The 24368-nt window shown below is 39.8% G+C and overlaps 2 protein-coding genes across 3 annotated transcripts; one reads left to right on the top strand and one right to left on the bottom strand.

Moving 5' to 3' along the window:
* Positions 1–4618, top strand: trim69 (tripartite motif containing 69). The gene is made up of 6 exons (XM_042509371.1): positions 1–830; positions 1399–1494; positions 2070–2303; positions 3006–3028; positions 3121–3236; positions 3839–4618. Exons 1-6 carry the CDS (start codon positions 201–203, stop codon positions 4381–4383), a joined length of 1644 nt encoding a protein of 547 aa, XP_042365305.1. The 5' UTR covers positions 1–200; the 3' UTR covers positions 4384–4618.
* Positions 4619–6645: 2027 nt separating this feature from the next.
* LOC121959616 (bone morphogenetic protein 1-like) lies at positions 6646–24368 on the bottom strand. Of its 2 annotated transcripts, none has more exons than XM_042509024.1 (20): positions 24132–24368; positions 19681–19791; positions 19446–19595; positions 19198–19315; positions 18377–18555; positions 18181–18286; positions 16459–16583; positions 16148–16263; positions 15386–15488; positions 15108–15224; positions 14813–14958; positions 14379–14574; positions 11508–11633; positions 10499–10662; positions 10176–10356; positions 8503–8628; positions 7905–8032; positions 7586–7799; positions 7146–7396; positions 6646–7056 (listed from the first exon to the last, which is right to left on the bottom strand). In XM_042509024.1, exons 1-20 carry the CDS (start codon positions 24262–24264, stop codon positions 6922–6924), a joined length of 2925 nt encoding a protein of 974 aa, XP_042364958.1. In that variant the 5' UTR covers positions 24265–24368; the 3' UTR covers positions 6646–6921. The 2 variants fall into 2 exon arrangements, with proteins under 2 accessions (XP_042364958.1, XP_042364959.1); XM_042509025.1 differs by having other exon boundaries at positions 10499–10659.

Raw genomic sequence — 24368 nt, 5'->3', positions numbered from 1 at the left:
AAAGTGGGGCCCATTGAGATCCTACTTACTATCTGCTGAGGATGTGAGAGGCTGTGGCTGCTTCTACACCACCCACTTCATTTCCCCACAATCAACAGGAAGACTGGAGGCCAGAGAGAGCAGCCACACTCTGCAGGAGAGGAAGGACAAGGAGGTCCAGCTGTACAGTCAGAACAAAGGAAAACAATCAAGGCAGAGGAATGAGCAAGAATCAGAAAGAAGTGAAGAAAATCCAGACTGTTTATCTGCAGAACTTGGAAAAGCTAAACCAGGGGATAAAGCCAGACAAGAAAAGTTGGAAACCAAAGGAGGGAGACTTTGGTGCAGCCATGGAAAAGCTGCGACAGCCTCCAATTGCTGGGAAAGTAACCAAAAGCTCAGCACACCGAATCAGCAGAGATCTTACCTGCTCCATCTGCTTGGATCTTTTCAAGCAGCCGGTGTCCTTGCCCTGCGATCACACCTTCTGCCAGGGGTGCATCGAGGGTTACTGGACCGGCCCCCGGGGCCCCAGTCAGGGGGGAACAGGCTCCTGCCCTCAGTGCAGGAAGGTGTACCCCGGGCAAAGCTATAGGCCCAACCGCATCGTAGCCAACATCGTGGAGAGCTACTGTCAGGGTCTGGAGGAGAGCGGGAACGGAGCCCGCCTGGCAGATGTCGGGGTGACAGAGAGGGTTCCTGCTCCAGTCCCACGCTGCAGCAGACACAGAGAGGAGCTGAAGCTTTACTGTGAGGAGGACCAGGAGCTGGTGTGTCTGGTGTGTGGTCTGTCGCAGGAGCACAGGAATCATACCATGGTGTGTGTCCAGGAGGCTGAAAATAAATACAGGGTGAGTTAAGCTTTAAACAAATGTCAGTTTATAATAAAGGGTTCAGCAGAACATCAATATCTCACTATCTATCTATTCCTTAAAGTTTGACTGATTGTTTATATTCTAAAATTCAGATATTTAGGATGCATTTAAGAGGGCAGCAGTGATTTTTTATCCCCCCCATTAACTGAGCATTAACTGAAATAAAAAAGTAGCCAAAATACGCAAATTTGCACGTACGGCATTGTCTTATTAATCATTATTATTGTTTATTTCCTAAGTTTTCCTGCTCTTTAAACATAAAAGATACTAATTATAACAACAGTAAAGTTTTTTGGGGGTGGGTGCCCCATGGGTAGCTTCCCCAGGACCCTGAATATGCTAAAACCACCACTGTCAGGAATTATGCATATTTTACGCAGTGTGGTTATTGTAATGGTGGAAACTTACTTTTACTACGTCCAATCTAAATTTTGAATCACATTACAGCAGGTGCTCCAAAACACCTTGTAAAAATGGCTGTGACACTGCATTTGAAGTAAGAAGCAAGTAAGTTTGTATTGATGTTGTGTCCCTGTCCCATCAGGCGTCTCTGAACAGCTCCATGGATTCCCTCAAAGCTGAGCTCAACACGGCGCTGCAATGTGACCGAGAAGCCGAGGACGAGGTTAAAAAGCTCAAGGTGAGTGAAAACTTTTCCAGAGTACACATGCAAATCATAATGCAGATACTGCAATCACTACTGGACTATGTTTGTCCATTTTGACCTATTTAGTGTCTCAAAATCAGACTTTACCTGACAGAGACACATGCCTGCATTATTCCCAACACAGATTGCAACAACATAGCATGGATCTTCTATCTATGTGAAAACACTGTTAACATGGGCATAGAAATTTGGGGGAAGCAGGGGTCATATACCCCTCAGTTTTTAAAATAAGCACATTTCCTTCTCTGAACAAAAACAAAATCATTTCCACTCTAAAATTGATGCAGAAAAGGCACAACAATGTGCAAACAATTCAAAACTTCCTGTACCAGAAAATTTTGGGCATCAAACACATTTCCTGCTTTGATATAAAAGTCATCTGCTACTTTCATGTTTTATTCGGGACTGACAAACGCACATTTTCTAAATATTGAGTGGGAGATGCCCTTGTGCTCACGGTCCCCCCTAATGTTGACACAAAAACCAATGCCCCTAACTGTAAGTGACTGGTCACAGTGACAGTGACCATAATCTTCCACATCCTTCAGGAGCACACCGCCGACCTGAAGCAGCGCATCGAGGCCCAGTTCAGCGACCTGCACCAGTTCCTGTACCAGGAGGAGAAGCTCCTGCAGGTGAAGCTGAAGACGGAGGAGCGCAGGGAGCTGATCCGACTGGACGAGCACAAAGCCCTGCTGTGCGTGGAGATCTCTCGTCTGCAGAGAGCCGTCCACGAGATAGAGGACAAACTGAGAGAGCAGGACGCCTTCACTCTGCTCCGGGTGAGCTCTGCTCATACGAACTTCACACAGGATGAATTGAGTCCATCTGGAGGTTGTTAACAGCATGATGAGTCAGCTGTGGGGGTGATTAAGGCGAGAAATGCTGAGCTATGTATTTCAAACTTATTGGTTTCCGGAGCTATTTATATCACAATGAAACAAGAGAAAGCAGAGAGGTAAAATTTGGGCTGGGACTTAGTTTTACACATCATCCTCTCATGCCTTTATATGCCAAGAAGTTCAGCAGGGTCCAACGTTAACGTGTAAGACTTAACTTTTCTGGGTGTGACCACTTTGGCTTTCCTGCTTAACTTTGTACGCCATTCTTAAAGGTCACAAACATGTTGATCGTGTCAGTCTGTGCTGATCTGAAGAGTAACTTTTTACATGCTGGTAAAAAATGTAAGCACTGCTGCTACTTTTCTAATAACAAAAGCCTTAAGCAGTGAGTGCAGACAGGATGTAGGCCAGTGATCTCATTCGTTGATCTGGGGGATAAGGAGTTTAGCTCAGGCACGGGGCCATGCTCAGAGCCACGGCTGCGGGACTTTCCCCCGGCCACAGGGAGATCCCACAGGGTGGGATAGCGTGAGCTCAGACATTGATGTAATGTGGAAAAAGCTCCCTACTCTTTCAGATACAACAAAACTAATCACCAGTCTCTGTCTCTCTTGTCCTGTATTTATTTCTGTCTCGTTTCAGAGCATCAAAGTCCTGCTCCAGAGGTGAGTGTGGGAAACGTTCAGACTCGTTTATCATGGATGTTATTTGTTTTTATTATCTTTCTTCACTGTTCTGACTTTACTTTTGTTGGCAGACCTTCACTGAAGTTTGAGAAACCTACGTTTACACCACCCAGTCTGTGTGAGGGTCGGTTTGCGGGACCCCTGCAGTACAGAGTGTGGAAATCAATGAAAGGGAGCATTTATCCAGGTACTTTACACAGGGGTGTAGAAATGGAGTCAAGGGGGGGGGGGGGGGGTGCCAAGTCCACAAAAAAATTAGAAAATTTGAAAACCAACTTCCTACTATACTATATTATCAATCATAACCAACTATAGCTATAGAGTATACTATAAAATGCATAAATATTATTACATACATAAATAGTTGACACTTGGACTTTCTTAAAAATATAACATAATAAACACATTAAAATTTGTTGAATACATCTGTAATGTCCACGTCCTGATGAGGTACGGCAACACCACTTAGACAAACTAACACAGAACTGCAATAAACTGTAACACTTGAACCAACAGTTCAGAAGTTTATCTATGATTATGATTACATTTGTTAATGATTATTTCAGACAGTGATGCGTGGTTGCTTGTCGCAAAATAGCAATTTTAATTTGCTGTTTTAAATCAGCTTATTGAGGGGGACACTTTCAGCATGGGGATGTGCCCCCTCAAATATATACTTTAATTACTCCTTTGACTTTAAGTGACACTTAAGCCTTACTTACTTTGCAAATGTAAACATTAAGTACCGAGATAAACCAACTTTTGTTGTTTTTACTTCTGCTGTTTCAGTTCCAGCAGCCATCACATTTAACTCCAGCACGGCCAACCCTTGGCTCAGCCTGACCTCCTCCCTGACCTGTGTTCGCTACCAGACCTTTAACCACACCGTGCAGGACAACCCCTACAGGTTCAATGCTGCCCTGTCACTGCTGGGCAGTCAGGGCTTCACCCACGGTCGTCACTACTGGGAGATTGAAGTCTACAGCAGCACAGTGTGGACTGTGGGAGTGGCCCGAGAGTCAGTGCCCAGAAAGGGAGTCATCAAAGCGCTCCCAGCCAACGGCTTCTGGACTCTCTCCCTCTCCTATGGGATACAGTACATGGCCGGCACCTCACCCCCAACAGTTCTGTCCCTGGAGGAGCCGATGGCCAGGATCGGCGTGTACCTGGACTACAAGAGGGGCCTGGTGTCCTTTTACAACGCAGAGTGCATGACACACCTGTACACCTTCAGGGAGACCTTCACCGAGACGCTATACCCTTACTTTAACCTGGGCTTTCTGGATAAAGTGCATGAAAATGAGCCTCTCAAAGTTTTCTTACCAAAGATTTAAATAAATGTGACAAAAATACAAGTGAAAGGGGAACACAGGGGTAAAAAGTTACCAAACAAACAACTTTAACTTAATATTGCACAGAATTAGAGAAGCAGATTTGTAAATGCAATAAACATTAGCTATTAGAATGATCTGTCTAACAGGAGCAGATGCATTTTAAAGGTGCCCTGTGGAGTTGTCTTGCAAACAAAACAAAAGTTGTGTTTGCATCTAGTGTTGACTCACCAAAACACATTGTGTGTATCCATGAAGTCTAACAAACATGTGGAGTCCATTTCCTTCCTCATAAGATATTTGCAAAGCTGATTTTTTAAGTATTTTGAATCCAGCATTGTTCATGTCCATGCTCTTTAGCTTGCTGTCCCCTTCTTTACTTCCTTTATTGATGCATTGCAGCATACATGAGCTTATTGGCGCCACCTGTTGATCAGGGGTGATACAATAGTGTGACACCATTGGCAGGACTCATAAATAAAACAGGGACCCACTCATTGAAGGACTGAAACTCTAAAGGGGATTTTTGTATTATAAGGTCATTTTGAACTCATTGTTCACTTTGTAGACTGGATCTACGGCCACACATTTCATTTCAGAGAAGCTGTGCTTCAGTGAAGAATGTGAAACTGTCTGGTATTGTGTGATTAATGAAGTGTAGGTTTTTTTTTTTGGTTATTTTAATGATTATGTAATCCTTCTTGTGCATGATCCATTCAATAAAATACCTTTATCACTCTATACTGTAATTTTATTGACATGTTGAAAAACTGTACCAAATGTTTAGTTGATTTTATGGTGCCACATCATTCTAATGATGTATTTGGTGAATTTAGGGACTGTGGGAGATGTTAAGCTTTTTTGATTGGAAGTAATTGCAAAATGATAAAAAGCTATTTGAGTTTAATAGTATTTTTTATGTGAACAAACGTTTTATAATTTTTTACATCTACTTTGTACTTGTGCTAAATGCTTTGACTGTACCAATTGTCTACCCTGGCTGATACAGGAACTGATGCATGTTAAGAAGCACACAGCATTTTAATAAAAGAGTTTCTTGAATTTTTTTTTTCTAAAGTGATTATTCCAACATAAAAATAAACTATTTCTGTCTTTGTCTTTGATTTAAGGCTGTCAGAAATGAATGACTGTCACTATTTAAGAATAACTGTCCTCAAAAGGTCACATGATCACACCTGAGGCAAGACAGACGGGTCAACTTGTTACACTCTGTTTCCCTCTTCAGTCTGACATTAAAAGACTTTGTTGCGAGCAGTTTTATGAAGGAACTATTTTCCCTCCACTGAACTACACCCACCAACCATTTCACCCTGCAGAAGTAAGCGTGCATTTTCTGATAGTTCACCTAGTACCACTTAACTACCTAATATTACAGCTCAGCCAAGGAAGATGCAATTAGTGTTTACATCTTGCACTGTCACAAGCCTCTCATCTATGAGTAGATGCACACTTCTTTCTGCACAGTGATGTGGGTTGGGTGTGGTTCAGTAAAAAAAAAAGAAAAAAAAAAGAAAAAAACCTCCTACATGAAAATGCTCACAAAAACTCTGGATTATTGTGCATTGCTCTGGGGTTTTTTAGATGTTACTTTTCTTTTTGGCGTGCTACATACTGAGTGACATCTGGGGCCATTATATTGAGAGAAGAGAGAGAGGTCAGTCAGACATCTCTATGGCTGATATCTCCTACACTTGGCAACTCACTCAGAACAATTTAGATTGATGGATAGCACTACAGGTGAGAGGAAAAATATGTTTGTTTTTTTTTACTTTTAGATTGAACTGTCCCTTTAAGGTCCATATTAGAACTGATGAGATTATAGTCTGAGATGTAAAGGGAAAATATAAGATAGCATGAGGAATGTGGTGCTAATTTCATCCATTATCATGAGTGTTGCAAGAGAATTTAAAGCACAGCAACACCACTCAAAATGTAAATGTACTGCAAGGAAACTAAAAAACTTCACTCTAGCAAATCAAAGGCAGATCAGAAAAAAATTAAATAACAGACCAGGTCTGATTTCAGGCAAAAACTGAGCTTAGATTTTGTTTCGTCCTCCAGTCTCATTATTATTATAATGTGCATTTGTCCAGTAATATAATACAACAAAGTGCATTACAATAATTAAAAGTGAACTTTCAACCCCAAACAGTAAAAAAGTGACACAATTGATAAAATGATTAAAAAAAAGAAAACTATATCACAATATATACATTTTAAATCTCAGCACATATACACTATGACATAATCAGCTCATTACAGGCAGCATGAGTGAAATTACTCAAAATAATCACTGCAAACTATAGTCCTCGCCTTTCATCCTACACAGCTATATAATGAGGAAGAGTAAAGATGCAATTTTGTCTGCATGGCTTCACTCTGTCTAACAGATGTGAATGTAAAGTATGTGGGTTGGTGTTTGTGGTGTCAATCCATGCATACACTCCTCGCCTGGAGATGGGTGTGTCCGACCAAATGCTAGGGGTGAAGCCTCCATTTAGGTTTGGGGTAGTTTCAGAGTCACTTGCTTGCGTGTAGCGTGTCCTGGAACTTTGTGCTTGTGTAGCGTACATGAAAGCCTTTTTTATTGATGCTGTCGTCTGAGTGAAACTTTAAAACGATGGCATCCCCAGCTGAGTAGACTTCCTCTGGGGCCTGAGGAAAAGGAAAAGACAAAATTATAAGGTTTTTGGGAGATAATTCAAACAGTGTTTACTACAACAGACTAATATTTTTAGCCTTACCCCAGATCCACAATATCGTCCCAGCCTCGGAGACTTGATGTCAGCACCGTCATACAACTCCACGTAATCATATCCACAGTCTGCCTCCTCCTCGATCTCAAACACTTGGAAGATGATCTCCACTCCGTAGCCCTTCTCAGCAGAGACCACCCACAGACAGTCGGAGCCACTGGGGTAGTTGTTATCTCCAAACTGGGCATGAGAGTAGAGATCTTTTGTCTTGACCTCGGCTTTCAGACTTCCTCCACATTCTGGGAATTCACAACCACAAAATTAAAGGGTCAAAAAGAGGAACTCGTAAAAGTGAGGAAAGAATGCAGCTTTCTAAACACGGCGGAAAACAAACCAGTAGTTAAAATGTCACGTTTTCGGTATTCTATTCTTCCTCCAGAGTGCCATTGTACTTATTTTTCAGGCTTTTCTTTGGCTGTTTTGCCCACCTGCTCTGTATGAGGCCTCAAAGCCTCTCTTCTGCACCGAGTTGTCTGAAAAAAAGCGCAGGAACATTTTGTTGCCACTGGAGATGACTGGAGAAGGCTTTTTGGTGCCACAGAAGCGTCCGAGACTCGGGGCGCGTGTGTCTCGGCCGTCATAAATCTCCAGATGGTCATAAGTGCACTCCAGATGAGCCTCCATGTCGATCTCATTGAAAACCTGAAAGTCATTTTTAAAAGCTATGAATTACCTTGATAAGTTACTTTTTAAGTCATGACATAGAGTTTAAATAAAAAACAAACAAACAAACATCCATTGACGTACGAGTTTGATGCGATGGCCTGGAGTCGTGGACAGAGACCAGGTGCAGGCCTTCTTGCTGGGATACCTGTCAGGCCAGTTGGGGCTGCTCATTGTGCCTGCCACAGTGTTCAAAGCATGATCACAGCCCGCTAAAGAACAAAGCAAAATACCATATCAGAACAAAACAATAAGGCTGCATCACTGTGCGGTCACATCATTTCCCTCTCTTTAACAGAAGTGGCCTGGGGTATTGTTCTTTATATGAGCATCTGTTAAAAGTAAAGGGAAATGAAAGTAAATGTTTTTTAAACATCCTGGAAAAACCATGGGACCCAGAGATTATAAGTGCTATGAGCAATTTCCAAGAAGCATCCGCTGGTTTGAAAAATGAAGCCAATTCAGAAGTGACCTAAATTGCAGTTCCTTTAATGGCCACTTGAGGCTGGCTCCTGTTCAAATGGCCAACCCCACAGCAGAAAAGATAAACGCAAAGGACTGGATGAAATAGGTGAAGAAATCAAAATCCCAAATCAAAATAACAAATTTTATTCAGACTGTCTGTAATTTGGGTGAAGTGACCCTTTAAATAAAGCATATGAGTGAACAGCAGAAACTGTACCTTCCTTGCAGTCGTGCTTGTTATCATGCAGCATGAAGCCGCTGCGGCATTGACAACTGTAACTCCCGAAGGTGTTCACACACTCATGCTGGCAGCCTCCGTTTTCTTTGGAGCACTCATCTATATCTGTTGAAATGTTGACATAATTTTAGTTAAAAATTCTTTTGCACAACATGTGAATGCGTCACAATAATGGAACTCGCAGAACATATTGAGTTAACATTTTAACAGATCTGCTGCTGAGTGTGGACACAAAGGCTTTCTGTGTAACTAGAGGAGGAAGAATCTGCAGTATGAAGTCGTAAGAGCCACATCTCTGGTTCATCTCTCAGCAAAACATCTCTTGGGTGAGAGCCTTGTGTTAGTGGTTTCGAAAAGCACAGCTCTCCCCGTCTACAGAACACAATGGAGGGTTTTCAAATATCCACAACTTGTATTTTCACGTATCCACATTAATGTAGACGTGGTTTCAAGCTGTCACCAGGGAACAAATACTCAATTAAAAAACCAAATTGCAAGAAAAATGTATGTTTCTACTAACCACATATGGGTTTCATTTATACATTATTTTGTAGCAAGTATGTTGAACCTACGTTCCTCAACAAGAAGAAGGTATTGATAGGTTTAGGCACAAATCCTATTAGGTTATAGTTAGGAAATCATCATGTTTTGCCTTAAAACAAACACTTTTGGTGGCACAAATGCGGCTGGAAAATGTTATGATGTGTCGATGAAAAACACCCAGGATCCATTGCTCAAACACAGCTAAGGAATCAGTGTGATGTGTTAATAAAAAAAACAACTAGCAGCTAAGAAGCTGCAAATGATTGCTAACAAATCAACTAGCATTTTTGTTTGTTGGTCTTGAATTGTGGTCTGCAGTAGCAGCCAAGGTGCCACACCATCAAACATCCTCTCCACCTCCAGATGATAAAGCCATCATCATCATCAAGTCGCTTTAGAAACACTGTTATAAGTTTGAAATGTTCAAATGTAATGTATTTGTGGTTTGCAGAAACATACAGTGCAAACATATTCTTCTGGCAACTGGGCTGAATAGAAATTTAGGCTGGCCGTTTAACATCTTTTAATGTTAAAATAAGTAAATGAGATATTCCTAAGAATATATTAAAATGGGCTATCTGTTTTTTTTTTATTTACAAGCCATTTAGTACGACAGTCATTGGATACAAAAATACAATTAATTATTTTGCTATCTGCTTTTTGATTGAGCACAACAAATATTAATTTAGGCTGGTGTGGCATTAAGTGCTCCTCATATGTTAATGATTTTCTCAAACAGCATTTTTTTGCAGTGAAATATTCTGCACAGTAATAAAAATAAAAACACTGGACTTGCTTTAAAAATTAAAATAAGAATAAATGTGAATAATGCAAAATGTGATTCTGAGTGTGAAATTAAGAGTGTTTTTTTTTTTTTTAAATTAACACCAAACACGTTGCTAAATTATTACATTGTGCAAAGTTTCTAAACATCAAAAAGAGTCAAACTACGCTGCCTCCATTCTCGTGTCAGAAACTGAGACAGCTGCCTGCTTTGTTGCTGGAGTGGAGTTATGGTTTTGCCCTTCTTTCTGTACCAGCTCTGGACATGATGTAATTCTTTCTCACTGTTTCCTTCCTCAACGCCTCCTAAATACTTCATGACTTACCAGAGAAGAAGTGAGCCTTGAAGCCCCTCTTGGAGACCGTGTTGTCAGACTTGAACTCGATCCTCATGTTATTTTGCTGGGAGGTGATGACCTCAGGTTTCTCCGCTCCGCAGAACTTCCCATGAAGCTCAGAGTCTGAACTCAACCCACTGCGCACCTCCACATAATCATACTTACACACCTGATGGTAAACACTAGAAGATTTTACTCACTACAGAGGACAAAGAACTGGCCTGTGAAATTATCATCATTTTAGTACATTTTTTTGCTGGTGTAAGGTCTACAGAAGGACTTCAATAAAAACATCACTGTTATGAACTCACATCGTTCCCTTCAGTCTCGAAAACATCAAACACCAGAGTGATGCGGTACTGGATGGGTGCCACCAGCTGCCACACACAGTTCTTGTTGGGTGGGTATTCTTTGGGCCATCCGGGGGTGGTGAGGGAGCCGTTCAGTTTGGTGATGAAGCCGCCACAGGCAGCTGCTGGTGGTGGGAGAACACACTGATTTTAGTGGTAGGAGCGTGAGAAAAAGAGACACTCAGACATAAATTAAAATAAGACATAAATCACATCACCCATTTGTGTTAGTTTGTGAATTCCTGAGCCTATTATTTGTTAACTGCAGAAAGAAATTATCTCTTAGTTTAAAGGCAGTTAATGTCAAGAATTAATAATAATCAAATATAGTTGATGTGATAGGAGAGTGTGGTATTGGAATAAATCACTAGTTATCAAAGGCTGCAGAAAATCATTTTTCTTTCTTTTTAGAGAATCAAGGAATGCACTAACTTGAACTGAAGGGACATGTAATTCCTATGAGAATGACCAAAATTGTTGCTGTAATCGTGTGTCAAGGCTCAAAAAGAAGTTGCAGTGAGGGAGTATTGCCCTCTTGTGGTAGAAGAGAGACGACCAAAGAATTATGTCTGAACTATGCAAAACAGATTAGTCCTCAATCTCATAATAGGCGTTCGTCACAAACACTTGCATGAGAAAACATGAAATATCATGAGCAATTTTCAGATGTCATCCATTTATGATGACAGAAACATTTTGGACTTAATTGTCAAAGCTGATACTTCTCAGCGGCTGGCCTCAGGTCTATCTGAGTTTTTTTTTGTTTTTGTATCTTGTTAATACTAGAGGAGTTTTCAGTTTCCCATTTTCTCTCCCCCGGAAAGTATATGACCCAAAATGACAAACTGTCACTTGAAGTACACCACCATGTTCATATGGGTGCACTGGGCGAATGTTTTCTGTGAGAGGTGTATTCTTTCGAGTGTGGCGGCAGACTGAACCTGACTGGCTGCACTAGCTCTATACTCACTCTCACAGCTGCGTCTGTCAGCTGCCAGCTCGTATCCAGGGTCACAAGCACATCTGTAACTGCCCAGCGTGTTCAGACAGCGCTGCTCACAGTGACCATTGTCAGGTCTGGAGCACTCATCCATCTCTGGCAAAAAACAAAACAAAATTGGCAGCACTTTATAATACAGCCCACGACTTACCATGTAATTATGTGACACTTACAAGGCACTTATGAGACAAGATGTTGAAAGTTATCCCTTAAGTGTTTTATAAGTACCTGGTACCTGTGGAGTACTATAGAAGGGTACTTTACAAAATACTTACTAAGTATTTTGTAAGTAAGTGTAATTTTGAGGAAAGGTGTCTAAAGTTGTCTCCTAATTTTTTTGTAAGTACGGGGTACTGTTTGAAATTATCCTCTTTAGTATTTTCTTAGTACTGGGAATCTACAGGGGATGGTACAGGTTTATAGATTCAAATGATTTACAAAAATGGGATCCTTGTAATACTGCAGTTCTCTGTTATATTGTACTTATTATATTTTTTTGTTTTATTTTCTGGGTGGGGAGTGAGTTGTTGCCCCAAGCGAAGGAGTTCAAGTATGTTGGGGTCTTGTTCATGAGTGAGGGTAGAACAGAGCGTGAGATGGACAGACGGACTGGTGCGGCATCAGCAGTGATGTGGGAGTTGCATCGGCTTGTCGTGGTGAAGAAGGATTTACCAGTCCATCTATGATCCAATCCTCACCTATGCTCATGAGCTCTGGGTAGTGACTGAAAGAATGAGATCGCAGATACAAGCGGCCAAGATGAGCTTCCTTCGGAGGGTGGCTGGGCTCAGCTTTAAAGATAGGGTGAGGAGCTCAGACATCCGGGAAGAGCTCGAAGTAGAGCCGCTGCTCCTTCACGTTATAAGGGGCCAGCGGAGGTGGTTCGGGCATCTGATCAGGATGCTTCCTGGGCGCCTCCCACTGACCAATTCCTTATCCAGAGGGGCAGGAGATCATCTTTTGCTGAAGGAGGGAACCACCTATTCCACACCCTGGCAGGACTGTCAATGCCCACATTTGTCATTTTGACTAAAAACTGAGACAATTGAAACTGAAACTAGCTGAAGTGACTTCAATAAAGGACCAAAGTTGAGCTTGAAGAAACCAAAGCAAGAATCCTGAACTCTACGACAGTTGGAGCCAATTTTTTTTCCTTGCAATTTAGTTATGTGTCAAACAACCAGTTAAATGGGATTTATGTTATGTTATGTTATGTTATGTTATGTTATGTTATGTTATGTTCAGGTTGTGAAGCACTGTTTAAACAGTTATTGATGTACTGAATGCATTTATATGGTATCCACCGTGTGATCCTTTATTTATTTTTTCTTGGTTAAAAAGGGAGCCTTTGATTTTTGTTTTTGTCTACATTTCAATATAGCCTACTTTAAAGTGAAACGCACCCTGTGACTTCGGTTACTTATTGTGTCTGTCAATCTAATCACTGGCCATAATATTTTTAAGTACTCTGATGACCTCTGGGGGGTTTACAAAACACACCAAGACTTTTGAGATTCAAGATTCTCCAGGAATAGTACTTTGTAAGTACAAAATAAATATTGTGTAATAATAGGGTAAGAAAAGGGTACAGTGAATACTCCATAATCTAGCCCGCACCCCTTGAATTACTATGTAAGTGCAAGGAAAGAACAGGGAACTGTGGATAATCTATCCAGCCTGCACCCCTGTAAAGATGTGGAGGTACTGTATAAGTATTGTGTAACTGCACTTTAACAGTAGGGCAAGAAATGGGGAACAGTGGATACTCCATAATCCAGCCCGCGCCCCTATAAATACTGTGTGAGTACATGGTAAGTACAAGGTAAGTACTCTGTAGGTACAGGGCAACAAAAGGGAACAGTGGAGACTTGCATTGATTTTAAGAAATTACAATAGTATTTATTCAGAAGAAGCCCATCTGGTGGTCTTGTTTGCTTCAGTTTTGAATTTATACTTACATAACAAGTTAAACTTTAATGGCATTTCATTTATAATTTTTGGAGGAAAAAATTCTTGCCAGCAGACCATATAGCATAGCTACATTTGATCCACCTTCATATTTGTCTGTAACATTGTTAGATTGCTGTATTTTGTTACTTTTTCGTCCTTGGATGACAACACAAGCCTTCTGCTCCTTGTGCGTTGCTGTAGTGTTAGATGTATGAGAGGTCCTTTCCAGGTCCACCAGCTGAATGCCTGTATGATTTGTATGTTCAATAAAGAGGAAAAAAACCTTGGTGTGTTGTTTGTTCAAACAATATACCCTATGATGTCAAAGACAAGTTAAATAACTAGAGAATAAAAACAAAAAATATAATAAGTCCTAATAATTATCAATATAACAGAGAATTGCATTATTAGCAGGGTCCCATTTTTGTAAATCATTTGGATCCATAAACCTGTACCATACCCTGTTGGTACCCAGTACTAAGAAATATTTAGAGCATAAGTTAATTTATTTTCCTCTAAAGTACATTGTAAGTACAAAATACTTGGAGATTAACTTCAAACATCTTTCCCCTAAAGTAACCCGTACTTACAAAAAACTTAGGAGATAACTTCAGACATCTTTCCTCTAAATTACCCTGTAGGTAGCCAGTACTTGCAAAATACTTCCTACATCTTTCCTGTAAAGTACCCTTCTATGGTACCATGTAGGAACCAGGTACTTATAAAGCACTTAAGGGATAACTTTCAACATCCTTCCACAAAAGTACCTTGTAAGTGTCACGTAAGTGCCACGTAATTACATGGCAAGTCACGCGCTGTATTATAAAGTGCTAATGCAAAATGAACCAGAAGTTATTTTCTGGCAGACAGTTTTGTAACTGACTTTCTCACCTTTGAAAAAGTTGGCTGAAAACCCAGCTTTGTTGACCGAGCCGTCAGACACGAACTTCAGCCAGAGCTGGTTGGAGCTGCTCTTCATGTCGTCTGGTTTGTTGTAGCCACAGAAACGGCCAAGCAGCGGGCTGCTCTCTGAGCAGCCATCCCTCACCTCTACGTAGTCGTAGGCACAGCTGTCATGTCTCTCAATCTGCAGTAGAGCAAAGACAGTGAAGTTTGTAAAGACACAGTAAAGCAGATGATAGTGATTTTTAACAGGATTCTTGGTTTCCAAGGCCTGGGCTACGAAGCAAAAAGGAGACTTAACAAAAATTAAATCCTGAGGAAATATGAAGTTTATGAAGCATTCTCCCAGTTTGGCCATTTCCCCTGGAGATAAATTCGTACTTTGATGTATATTCAAACAATCACAACAAAAGCACTTTTACCTCAAATGACTGAAAGGAGAGGCCAACGTTGAAACCCTCTGCAACTGTGATTTTCCACACGCACACTTTGTTGGACTGGTAGTCATCGGGATAATTGGGGGACTGGATCTGGCCGCTATCCCGCCTCACCTCTCCCCCACAGATGGCTGCACAGGAGGTGAGAAGTGATTTGTTTCATCCAGAGATTGACCTCCTATATTTTTACCTGCAGTTGTCTACTCTATACAGTAAAAAAAAAAACATGCAAAACCTGCTGCAATTAGCATATAAAAAGTGCATGTCCTTAATACTGTACCTTCATAGACTGCTGAGAAGCCTTTGCCCACCCAGCTGCTGCTGCTTCTGAATTCAATCCACAGTCGACTGTCGGTTGAGACGATTGTATCTGGAAGTGTGTCTCCACAAAATCGGCCTGCCAAAGCACATGAAAAAATAATGCCACTGTCTATCAGTAAATACTTCTAAGTGCCTACAGCTGAGTATATAACACAAGTAGGCCACTGTAACAAGTTAAAAGGTTTAAACATGATACTCAGAAGAGGGAGAAGTCCATCGTAAAGGAAAGTTAAACACCTTTAAGAGGAGCTTTTCTCCAAAACCCATCTCGGACCTCGACGTGGTCGTACCAGCACAAGTGGCTCCTGAAGAGGTCCATGGAGGTAAAATTCAGAACAATCTATAAGACAGAAGACAAGCATAGAAAAGAGAACTTAAAAATTTGATTTCAAGATTTAACATCTATCTATCTGAAAATATTATTCAAACACACTGTTTTCCTCTTAATGTATACTTGTATGTTTGAAAAGTGTGACTTTGAGCTAGCTATCCACTGATCACAGAATAATTTTGTTAATGTTAGTCATTGTTATTTATTGTTTTATGCTAACATTAATTCCTTTGACTGAAATGTGTGTTTAATCGGAGTAAGCTGCTTGTATAAATCTTAAGAAGAAAAATGATTATCTGAAAGCTGATTCATTTACCTGCAGACTGAAGTTACAGCTGGACAGCAAGAATAAAATAAAATAAAACCTTCACAATTATTAAAATATATGTAATGATACACATCAGTGTACTATATTACTGCTGGTTTGTCTGTCACAATTACAGCTAAAGGGACATTCAAATCAGATTCAAAAACATACTTTTCCTCTTAACTGTTGTACTATTCATCAATTTGGATTATTTTAGTGTGAGTTGCAGAGTGTTGGAGATATTGGCCAGAAATGTCTGTCTACTCATTCTCATAATTTTACTAGATGGCACTCAGATTGTGGTGCAAACAGCAACAAAAATTACATGCGAAAAACTCTGGTTTTCTTTCTCATCATGCACCTTCTCTCCAGGAGTGACAGAAATCCTCCAGACACAGTGAGCGTACGCTGTGTAGCCGTTCGGAAAACCAGGAGAAGAAAAGTTTCCAGCACTGTCCTGCAGGCTGTCCCCACACCCTTTAACAACCAGACACCAAAACATACACATGATTACATTACAGAGACCAGAGAAACAACATTTAAGTCCCAGAATGAAGAACAGAGGATGTTTTTAACTGGTCGTGTGAGCTTCAGTGCACATTCAGTCACAGTGTGTCATATCTTATTGACTTTGAGAATGCCATAAGTTACTACACATATAATGCAGCGTACTTGCACACTTGTAGAGTTTGCGAGCTTGTGCAATGTCCCCTTTACTGAGCCTGGTCCTCTGTCCAATAGATGGTCTGACTCCATTGACATCATATCGAGGCAAGATGGTGTCTAGGAAGATGCCTCTGTTTCAGACAAATCACAAGTGTGAGCAGTTTGTTTTCAGAGATTGATGAAAAAAAATCTAATTAACAAAATCAATTACAGAACATGAAGCCTAATGAGGAAAAACATAGCTGATGTGCAGAAAAATGCATTTTTAAAAAAAAGTTCCCACAGGAAGACAGATTAGAGTGATGTTTTTTATTTAAATCCGACTCCTGTTCAACACCTTGATACTTTATTGATTCTGATAATCTCTCGCTGGGTTTGGAGCTCACCCTTGCACAGTTCCCATGGTGATGCACCCATGAATGACAGGCATGTGCAAACAGAGCACTCTGAATGGGGCCTTTCGGCAGTGCCAGCCGGCTCAGTGGAGCCCGCTTCTGAATGCCAGAGAAAAAGGCCACTCCAGCCCAAATTGTTCAACAAAGCCTGAACTGCCAGACCTTTATTTAGCTTGGCTCGCCTCCATGACCCAGTCCGGCAAAGCGGCGATGGAGGTAAAAAACCAAAGCACAGAGAAAAGCAACAGGGCAACAACATGCACGAGACAGAAATGAAAAGGAGGCTAGTGTGAAACCATTTCTGTGACAATAAAGGATCAAATCCCCTGAGGTTTCCTATGGAGCTTGTTTAGCAGAGCTGAATGAAGGGACAAACACCAGGTCAGTGTAGTAGCTCCGCTGATGATGCAGCATTAGATAAGGGACAGTTCACAGATCACATGACCGTAAACCCCATATTATTATTATATTTTTGTGCTTCATGCAGACACCTTTCACAAGCATTTAAACCTTTGAACGCTGAGCAAAATGGTTTGATTCTTTTCTAAAACATGGGAAAAATACAATGAGCAACTTGGCAAGAAATGTCCTACAAATGACTACAAATTGCAAGAAATGAGAAGATTTAGAAAATTAATTTTGGAAAAAACATTTTTTCCCCCCATTTTTTAAATTTTTTTCCCCCCTTTTTCATGGAAATGTTCTTTTTTGTGCTATTATTTTAGGTTATTTCCTTTTTGTTTTCCACTTTCCTGTTTTTTGTTAGTTTGTTTTCCTTTATGTGCTAATTCTCAGTTCATTTACTTGTTATTTTTTTCACTGCACCATTTTTTATTTATTTGTTTGTCTTTTTTTAAATTTTCAGGAATTTTTTTATTTTCTTGTCTTTTTTTCTTTTCTTTTCCTTTTTTGGGAGTCTGTGTTTTGTTTGTTTGGATTCTGTTTTGTTATTTGCTCATTTTTAGGTATTTTTCTTGTACTTTTTCCCCCACAAGTTCTTGCTAAATTCCAGATAATTTATTTTTATCTTGCCCAGGTTTCAAAGGGTTAATCAGTGATTGACAGAAATAAGGAAGTGGTGACCTGGTTAGAGAAGCAGGCTGGTGCTCTGTATGTTGCCAGTTAAAATACTCAGGCAGGGTGGACAGAATGACTCAGAGACAGTTAGGCTCTTGAGCCAGTCATTGCCCCAGTGGAGCTGTTTAATGGCCTGTTAATGTAAACCAGGGTAGGGCTGAAAATAAACTACACCTGGGAAATTAAAGTGAAGAAATCTTTGCAGTCGCTTTAACACAAAACTCATTTTAGGAAAGAAAAGCATCACAATGCCAACCTGGAAAACGTATTCCTTGCGTAATGCATAATGCTGCCAAAGTCATACACCTCCCCGAGTGAGTCGACCTCGCCGGGCTCCATCTTCAGGAAGTTATACTCCTGTCCTATTCATATACACATAATCAATATGCAAGGAGGAACATCTGGAAGGGTCAGTGAGCACACATGTTTTCACACTCTTTTCAGCACAGTACCTGGTTGGATGTTGTCTCTGATGATGCTTACATGCTCGTCACGGTCCGGACGTGTGTGCTCATGCCAGAAGCCGATCACATGGCCAAGCTCATGCACCACAATGCCGAACTTATCACAATTCTTCCCTATAGAGATAGCCTGAGGGCCACCGCCTCTCCTCCCCACGTAGGAGCAACACCTGCATGGGGCGACAATGTTTAAATCCACATCCTGGAGCAGAACAGACTCTGATTCTTTGCTGTTTGTGAATACCCATCTGTTCTCATGCACTGTTTGTATCAACGGAAAGACAGACTGATATTGTTTTTTCAGGGCCAATACTGATTCTGAGTATTAGTAGTTAATGAAACCGATAACCGTTATTTGGAACTGATATGCATTTACAAAAAAAAAAGAAAATGTTTCACATCATATGAAAATAGATGGAAAACAATTGACGCCTTACACGGAAGAAACAAAATCTATACATTTTTTTAAACACATTAGTAGGGCTAAAACACAAGTAAAGACACTAGCCTACAGGCTGAGGCATTATGTAAGCTCGTGTGCAAATCTGACTGTTGATAAATTAATAAATAACACTAAACAAAAGGTAAAGGTGCCGCGCGTAACTCTGGAGAAATACACTTGATTTTTGAGTCTCATTTCTAGGTCATTAAACAACAATGTTATGGGTTGGTAGTTTGGCAAAATCCCTTGCCCAAAATGTTGGTAATAAATGACCTGGGAATGAAACTCAACAATTAACTATCTTTTCACTCTCAGTTACATACAGCAGTTTCACCCCCCCCAAAAAATGGTTAATGAGCACACAACTCACCCACAAGGTCGGTAGGTAAAAACAATGTAGCTTTCTTCAGTCGTTCTCTCGATGAATGTTACACAAGTGTGTTTCTCCCAGTGACGCATCGCCTGACGGAAAATGGCTCTCTGACTGCCTGAAAGGAATTACAGTTTGTCAGCTTCAGCAGGTCAAAACCGCACAAGACAGCGAACACATGCAGACTGTGTGTAGCAGTCAACTCCCCTGTAAGAATAAATCATTTATTGTGTCGATTCAGAACTCACCAGTGAAATTCCCACTGATCACATAAGGAATGATGCCATCCGGCCACACTCGCTCAGGTCTGGAGGTCGCTGCTCTCCTCCGACGATGGAGCCTCTGTCCGTCCGCAGCTCTCCGACTCCTGATGCTCTCATTGGAAGTGGAACTATTACCTTTAAAAATAATCTGCATTCATCATCATCCCATTATTTGAACAGAATTATTCATAGATCAGTAAATGTGTTCGTGCTTTGACACCTGAGTCTGTGTGGTTGGTCTGGACAGTTTGCTGTGCAGCGTCACTGCTTTGGGCTTCTTTGAACATGCGGAGGTCATCTTCATCGAGGGCGATATCTCCCCAAAAGGCAGCTGAGGCAAACAGATGAACACGCAGATACGCAATACAGACATAAAGATAAAACTGTGAAAAAAACAACAACAATAAATTGATATGTTTGTTACAATTTGAAGCTCTAGCCAGCAGATGGTTGCCTTAGCTGAGCTTAAAGACTTGAAACAGGAGTTAACAGATAACACAATAGATATAAAAATAATAAAATCCCAGCCCAGTTGCCAAAAGAAAATGATGGCACCGTAGGCTACTTTTTTGCAAACCACCAATAAAATAAAATGGCGTGTCATCTAGGTGAGACATCTGCTGAGCTGCAGACCTTTGTCTGAGAACAAGAAACAACAAAATCACTTATGTTTTAAGTCATTATTGTGATTCAAGCGGCTTTTTAGGCTCCAAACGTGGGTTGCACAAAAGTTTTTTTTTTCCCTACCAAGACAGCGCTGCTTTTGCACTGCATATTTTAAGCCAAAAACAAGGTCTTTTCTCAACCCTAACCAAGTGTTTTTTGTGCCTAAACCTAACCATACATAAGTTGCAACATCCACTACATTATAACTGCAAAGTAAACATAACCATGGTTTTCAGAAACGTACAACGCCAACTTTTTTTCTGGTGATTAGGTTGCAAAACTTACTTTGCAGCTCATCTACAGCTCAAGAGTTGACATGTTATCTCATTTGTTTCAGTGATACAAAACCCAGTGGGTAAAAAGATGCTTAATTGTTATTGAGGGTTATGTGCAGCACTGATATAAAATTAGGAATTAGTGAGCTTTAGATGTATGTTTTAACTTTTGGACAGAGCCAGACTAGCTGCTTACCCTTGTTTCTAGTTTTTGGCTGTAGCTAAATATTAAATGAACAAATATAACAGTTACATTGATCCTCTTATCCAAAGCTCAGCAAGAAAATGTATTTCCCAAAATGTCACACCATTTCTTTAAATTAATGTAAGTAAGAAAATAGAAATCTTTGTGTGTCGAATTTCAGTCAAATTATTTGCTCTGCACACAAGGAACCAATTTTAGCCGATTTTTAAACTTTATCTTTAAAATCTTTCACCTGCAAACTGGAGCAAAAATTCCCTGCAAGCTTTTCTGTGTCTGTTTGTGCGTTTCTCTGTCCTCAAAGGAGTTCTTGAACGGGGACTCCATGTGTCTGTTTGATCAGCAAATACACCTCCAGAGCACACAAACTGAAACATATTTGAGGATTGCCCAACTACTGTGTCATTTTAAAGAATGAAGATGTGACCTGAATAGTAAATAGTACTTAAATAGTACAAATCATTGTAAAGAATAAAAGAACCATTGTAGGAGCTATATATACATGGCCTGTACTTAAGATGATGTCTGCATAGATGTGTTTCCCCCCAAATTTACACAGCTCTGTTGTAGTACAGTCCTTGGTCAATATGCAGGGATATGTTTTCGTATTCATGCCGAGTCAGCAACTCATTAACCCAGAAGTGACGTCCTCTACATCGGAGCAATGACCTTATGCCGATAAGCTAAAGTATTACAAGTTTTAACAGCTTTACGAAATGAACTAAACATATTTCTCTGCCTGTCACATAATTATAGGAGGAAAATTGTTGTCTTTTAAATGAATCATTGGTGACCGACCATCTGGATCATGATTATTTACTGTGCACTCCAGGATCAGTGTATGTTTGTTTTGTGGTTAGGTTTAGCAGAATGGAGTTCCCAAACATTTGTCTTATCTTTTGTACGAGGCCCAGATGATATTTAACAACATAATGATGTCAGATCTCAGATCTCAGGCTTCCTCTTTTCTACAGAAGCACAAAATGCAAAGTAAGGATCGCCATGAAGAGAGGATGATCACAAACATCAACTAATTTTGCCCTTTGACCCCAAAGTAAGACAGGATTTAGGATGATCTACATTCAACATTATCATTAATATCATTACTCAATGATTTTCTATGCTTCTTTTGTCAAACATATTGCTGCGATTACATGGAATAAGGCGCTAAATGCCTAACTGGATATCATTTTAATAGATGGAAAAATCAGGTAAAGCCTGCAGAAATTACTGGATTACAGTAAAACCCTTCACACATATAAATCAAAAACTTCATTAACTAATTTAGCTCAAAATCACAAACTAAATTAAATACTTCCTGCTACCATAAAAGTGGGGCCATACCTTCTGTTGTATGTTTTTAAAGCCCTGACAGAGACCTGCAGTGGTTGAAACATGTTTTTTATTTACATTTAGTCACCTTAATAAAGGCTTTTTAATATTTACTTACTCACTTTTTATATTTTTTAGAGTGCCTGCATTGCCTTCCTGTGTATGTAAATACTTCTTCCACCACCAAATACTGCAGGACTCAACGTGATAAAACAGAAAGTGGAAGATGAAACCAGTGGATGTCATGAAGTCTTACAATTTCATTGCTTGAGTAGCTACACGAATACTTCAGATAATTCAGACAGAAAATTCGACTAATGTTTGGTTGTTGACAGAAGACATTAGAATCTCAAAAGCTAATCCTGAGGCTCAAATTTGGATTTTCTGGCTCCAATAAATGTCAAAGACAACACTGAGTGCTAAATCTAGGCATCTGAAACTAGGTGACACCCCACACACATTGGGGCCGTGTTTTTTGTTCCCTCTATGGGATTAACATGTTATTTCCATTATTATGACCTCCTGTATGAATCAGGATCTCGTGTTGTACCAGTCTAGCAGAGCGGCTCACAAGAGTCGTTCCCATTAAATACCTCATTTGGCCGTGTGATGTAACAACCTTTGAAAGTCCAAATGAAAAGACATAGTGGGCCCTGTGTCGGCCTTTGAAGTGAATTCACTCATGCAAAGGGTGACTGTAAATGACTGTCACCCCTGCAGCGTGCACCCCATGCCCTGAAGCCAGAGGGATTTCACCGGCGTCCAGCCGAGGACTGCGCTGGCACGGCCTCAATGACCTCTAGTCTCCAGGCAACTGCCTCGGAGAAGAAGAGTGGTGTGTTTTGGAAGTTTCAGAAGTCACAAGTGAAAAGGGACCCCGACCAGCTGGAGGCCCCCCTAATAACCAAAGTAATTGTTTGCCATGTTAGATGATGGAAAAAATAAAGTTGTATATTTTTGAACATGGGAGGAGGCTCGTTGCAAAGGCATAAATAGGAGACAGTTAATGTAGATTTGGCATTTAATTTATGATGCATGATTGAAATCTTGTCAATAACCTGTACATCTAGATATTATCAATACAGTATGTTTCATTGAATCTCTATTTTTTATGACAAACATATGAAACTTAACTTGTTCAAAACATACAAATGATCACTTTCATCTAAAAATGTGGTATTACATTTACTCAAGTACTGCACCTCAGGAGAATTGTGAGGTACCTGCAGGTCACCTGAGTAAATGCATTTTAAACTATTTGATACTTCTACTCCACAACATTTTTAAAGATAAATATTGTGTTTTCACAACTACATTTATGATACAGCAGTAGTTACTAAAGAACTTTGAAGATAAAATATAATGTTTTGCAGTACATTAAACTACCACATAGTTAAAATCATCTGCATCTCAACTGAAACACTAAAATGCAGAATACACTCAAATGCATTATTATTTGTATTAATGCAATTATATAAAATAGCATTAAATGGGTCATTCTGTCACTTGATTAATACTTTTATTTATCAAATGCAAATGCAATTTGCTGCTAATAATTTATTACTTCCACTTAAGCAAAATTACAGGACTTTATTTGTAATTTTAGTATTTTCATTGTGAGGTAAGCTATTATACTTCCACCAACACCTAGAACTTAAACATTACTTAAGATCTGTTGATGTAACATAATTTGTCTCAGCCATGATTATAATACACTTGTTTTACTTTACTAGAAAATCAAAATATGAAAGATCACTCACACTGAAAGACAAGAGCAGTTAAGTATACCTAATATAGCAAGTAAACATCTTAAAATACAGTAGCACATTAAGAAAAAATGAGTTGGACTGTAAAAGTATGAGTTCTTTTGCAGAAACAGCTCAGTTAATTAATATGGATTTTTTTTCTCATTTTTAACGGTATATTATTATTATTATTATTATTATTATTATTATTATTATTATTATTATTATTATTATTATTATCATCATCATCATCAGCAAATATCTCTATTAGCCCACTAAACTGCAAACTGACTTCCCATGTACATCATTGCGGCTACATTTAACTTTATAAATGTTTAAGCTCACAGTGATAGGGTCTATATAAAGCGGTTGATATTGGCCAAAAACATTTATAGACACAATAATATGCAAAAGATGAATAAATTCGTAGAGGAGGTAAAATTGATTGTACCAGCTTTACAGGGATCCTTGTAGTCGATTTCATCACCGAGGTAGGTAAAATTAGTGTCCTCAAACTCCCAAGCAGCCGCCAGAGAATCGCTCAGAGCGCACAGCAGGAACAGAAATGTTGGAGCGACTTCCATTACTTATGAACAAATATCTACAACAGGTAAAGCTGATAATTGCAGGAGGAGAAAAGAGCGGAAAAAGTAATTTCCTCGACAGCGATGGTGTGATTTATAAAAAA

This window comes from Plectropomus leopardus, chromosome 20 (assembly GCF_008729295.1).
Source record: "Plectropomus leopardus isolate mb chromosome 20, YSFRI_Pleo_2.0, whole genome shotgun sequence".
Taxonomy (NCBI): domain Eukaryota; kingdom Metazoa; phylum Chordata; class Actinopteri; order Perciformes; family Serranidae; genus Plectropomus; species Plectropomus leopardus.
This window is presented reverse-complemented; position numbering and strand designations above follow the sequence as displayed.

Excerpts from the sequence above, each read along its gene's own strand:
- trim69 (XM_042509371.1), top strand. The coding sequence starts at position 201 with ATGAGCAAGAATCAGAAAGAAGTGAAGAAAATCCAGACTGTTTATCTG. Across the intron at positions 1,495-2,069 it reads ACGAGGTTAAAAAGCTCAAG|GAGCACACCGCCGACCTGAA; the intron begins GTGAGTGAAAAC and ends CACATCCTTCAG. Across the intron at positions 3,029-3,120 it reads ATCAAAGTCCTGCTCCAGAG|ACCTTCACTGAAGTTTGAGA; the intron begins GTGAGTGTGGGA and ends TTTTGTTGGCAG.
- LOC121959616 (XM_042509024.1), bottom strand. The coding sequence starts at position 24,264 with ATGGAAGTCGCTCCAACATTTCTGTTCCTGCTGTGCGCTCTGAGCGAT. Across the intron at positions 19,316-19,445 it reads GATCAGTGGGAATTTCACTG|GCAGTCAGAGAGCCATTTTC; the intron begins GTGAGTTCTGAA and ends AATTCCTTTCAG. Across the intron at positions 16,584-18,180 it reads GCAAGGAATACGTTTTCCAG|AGGCATCTTCCTAGACACCA; the intron begins GTTGGCATTGTG and ends TGTCTGAAACAG.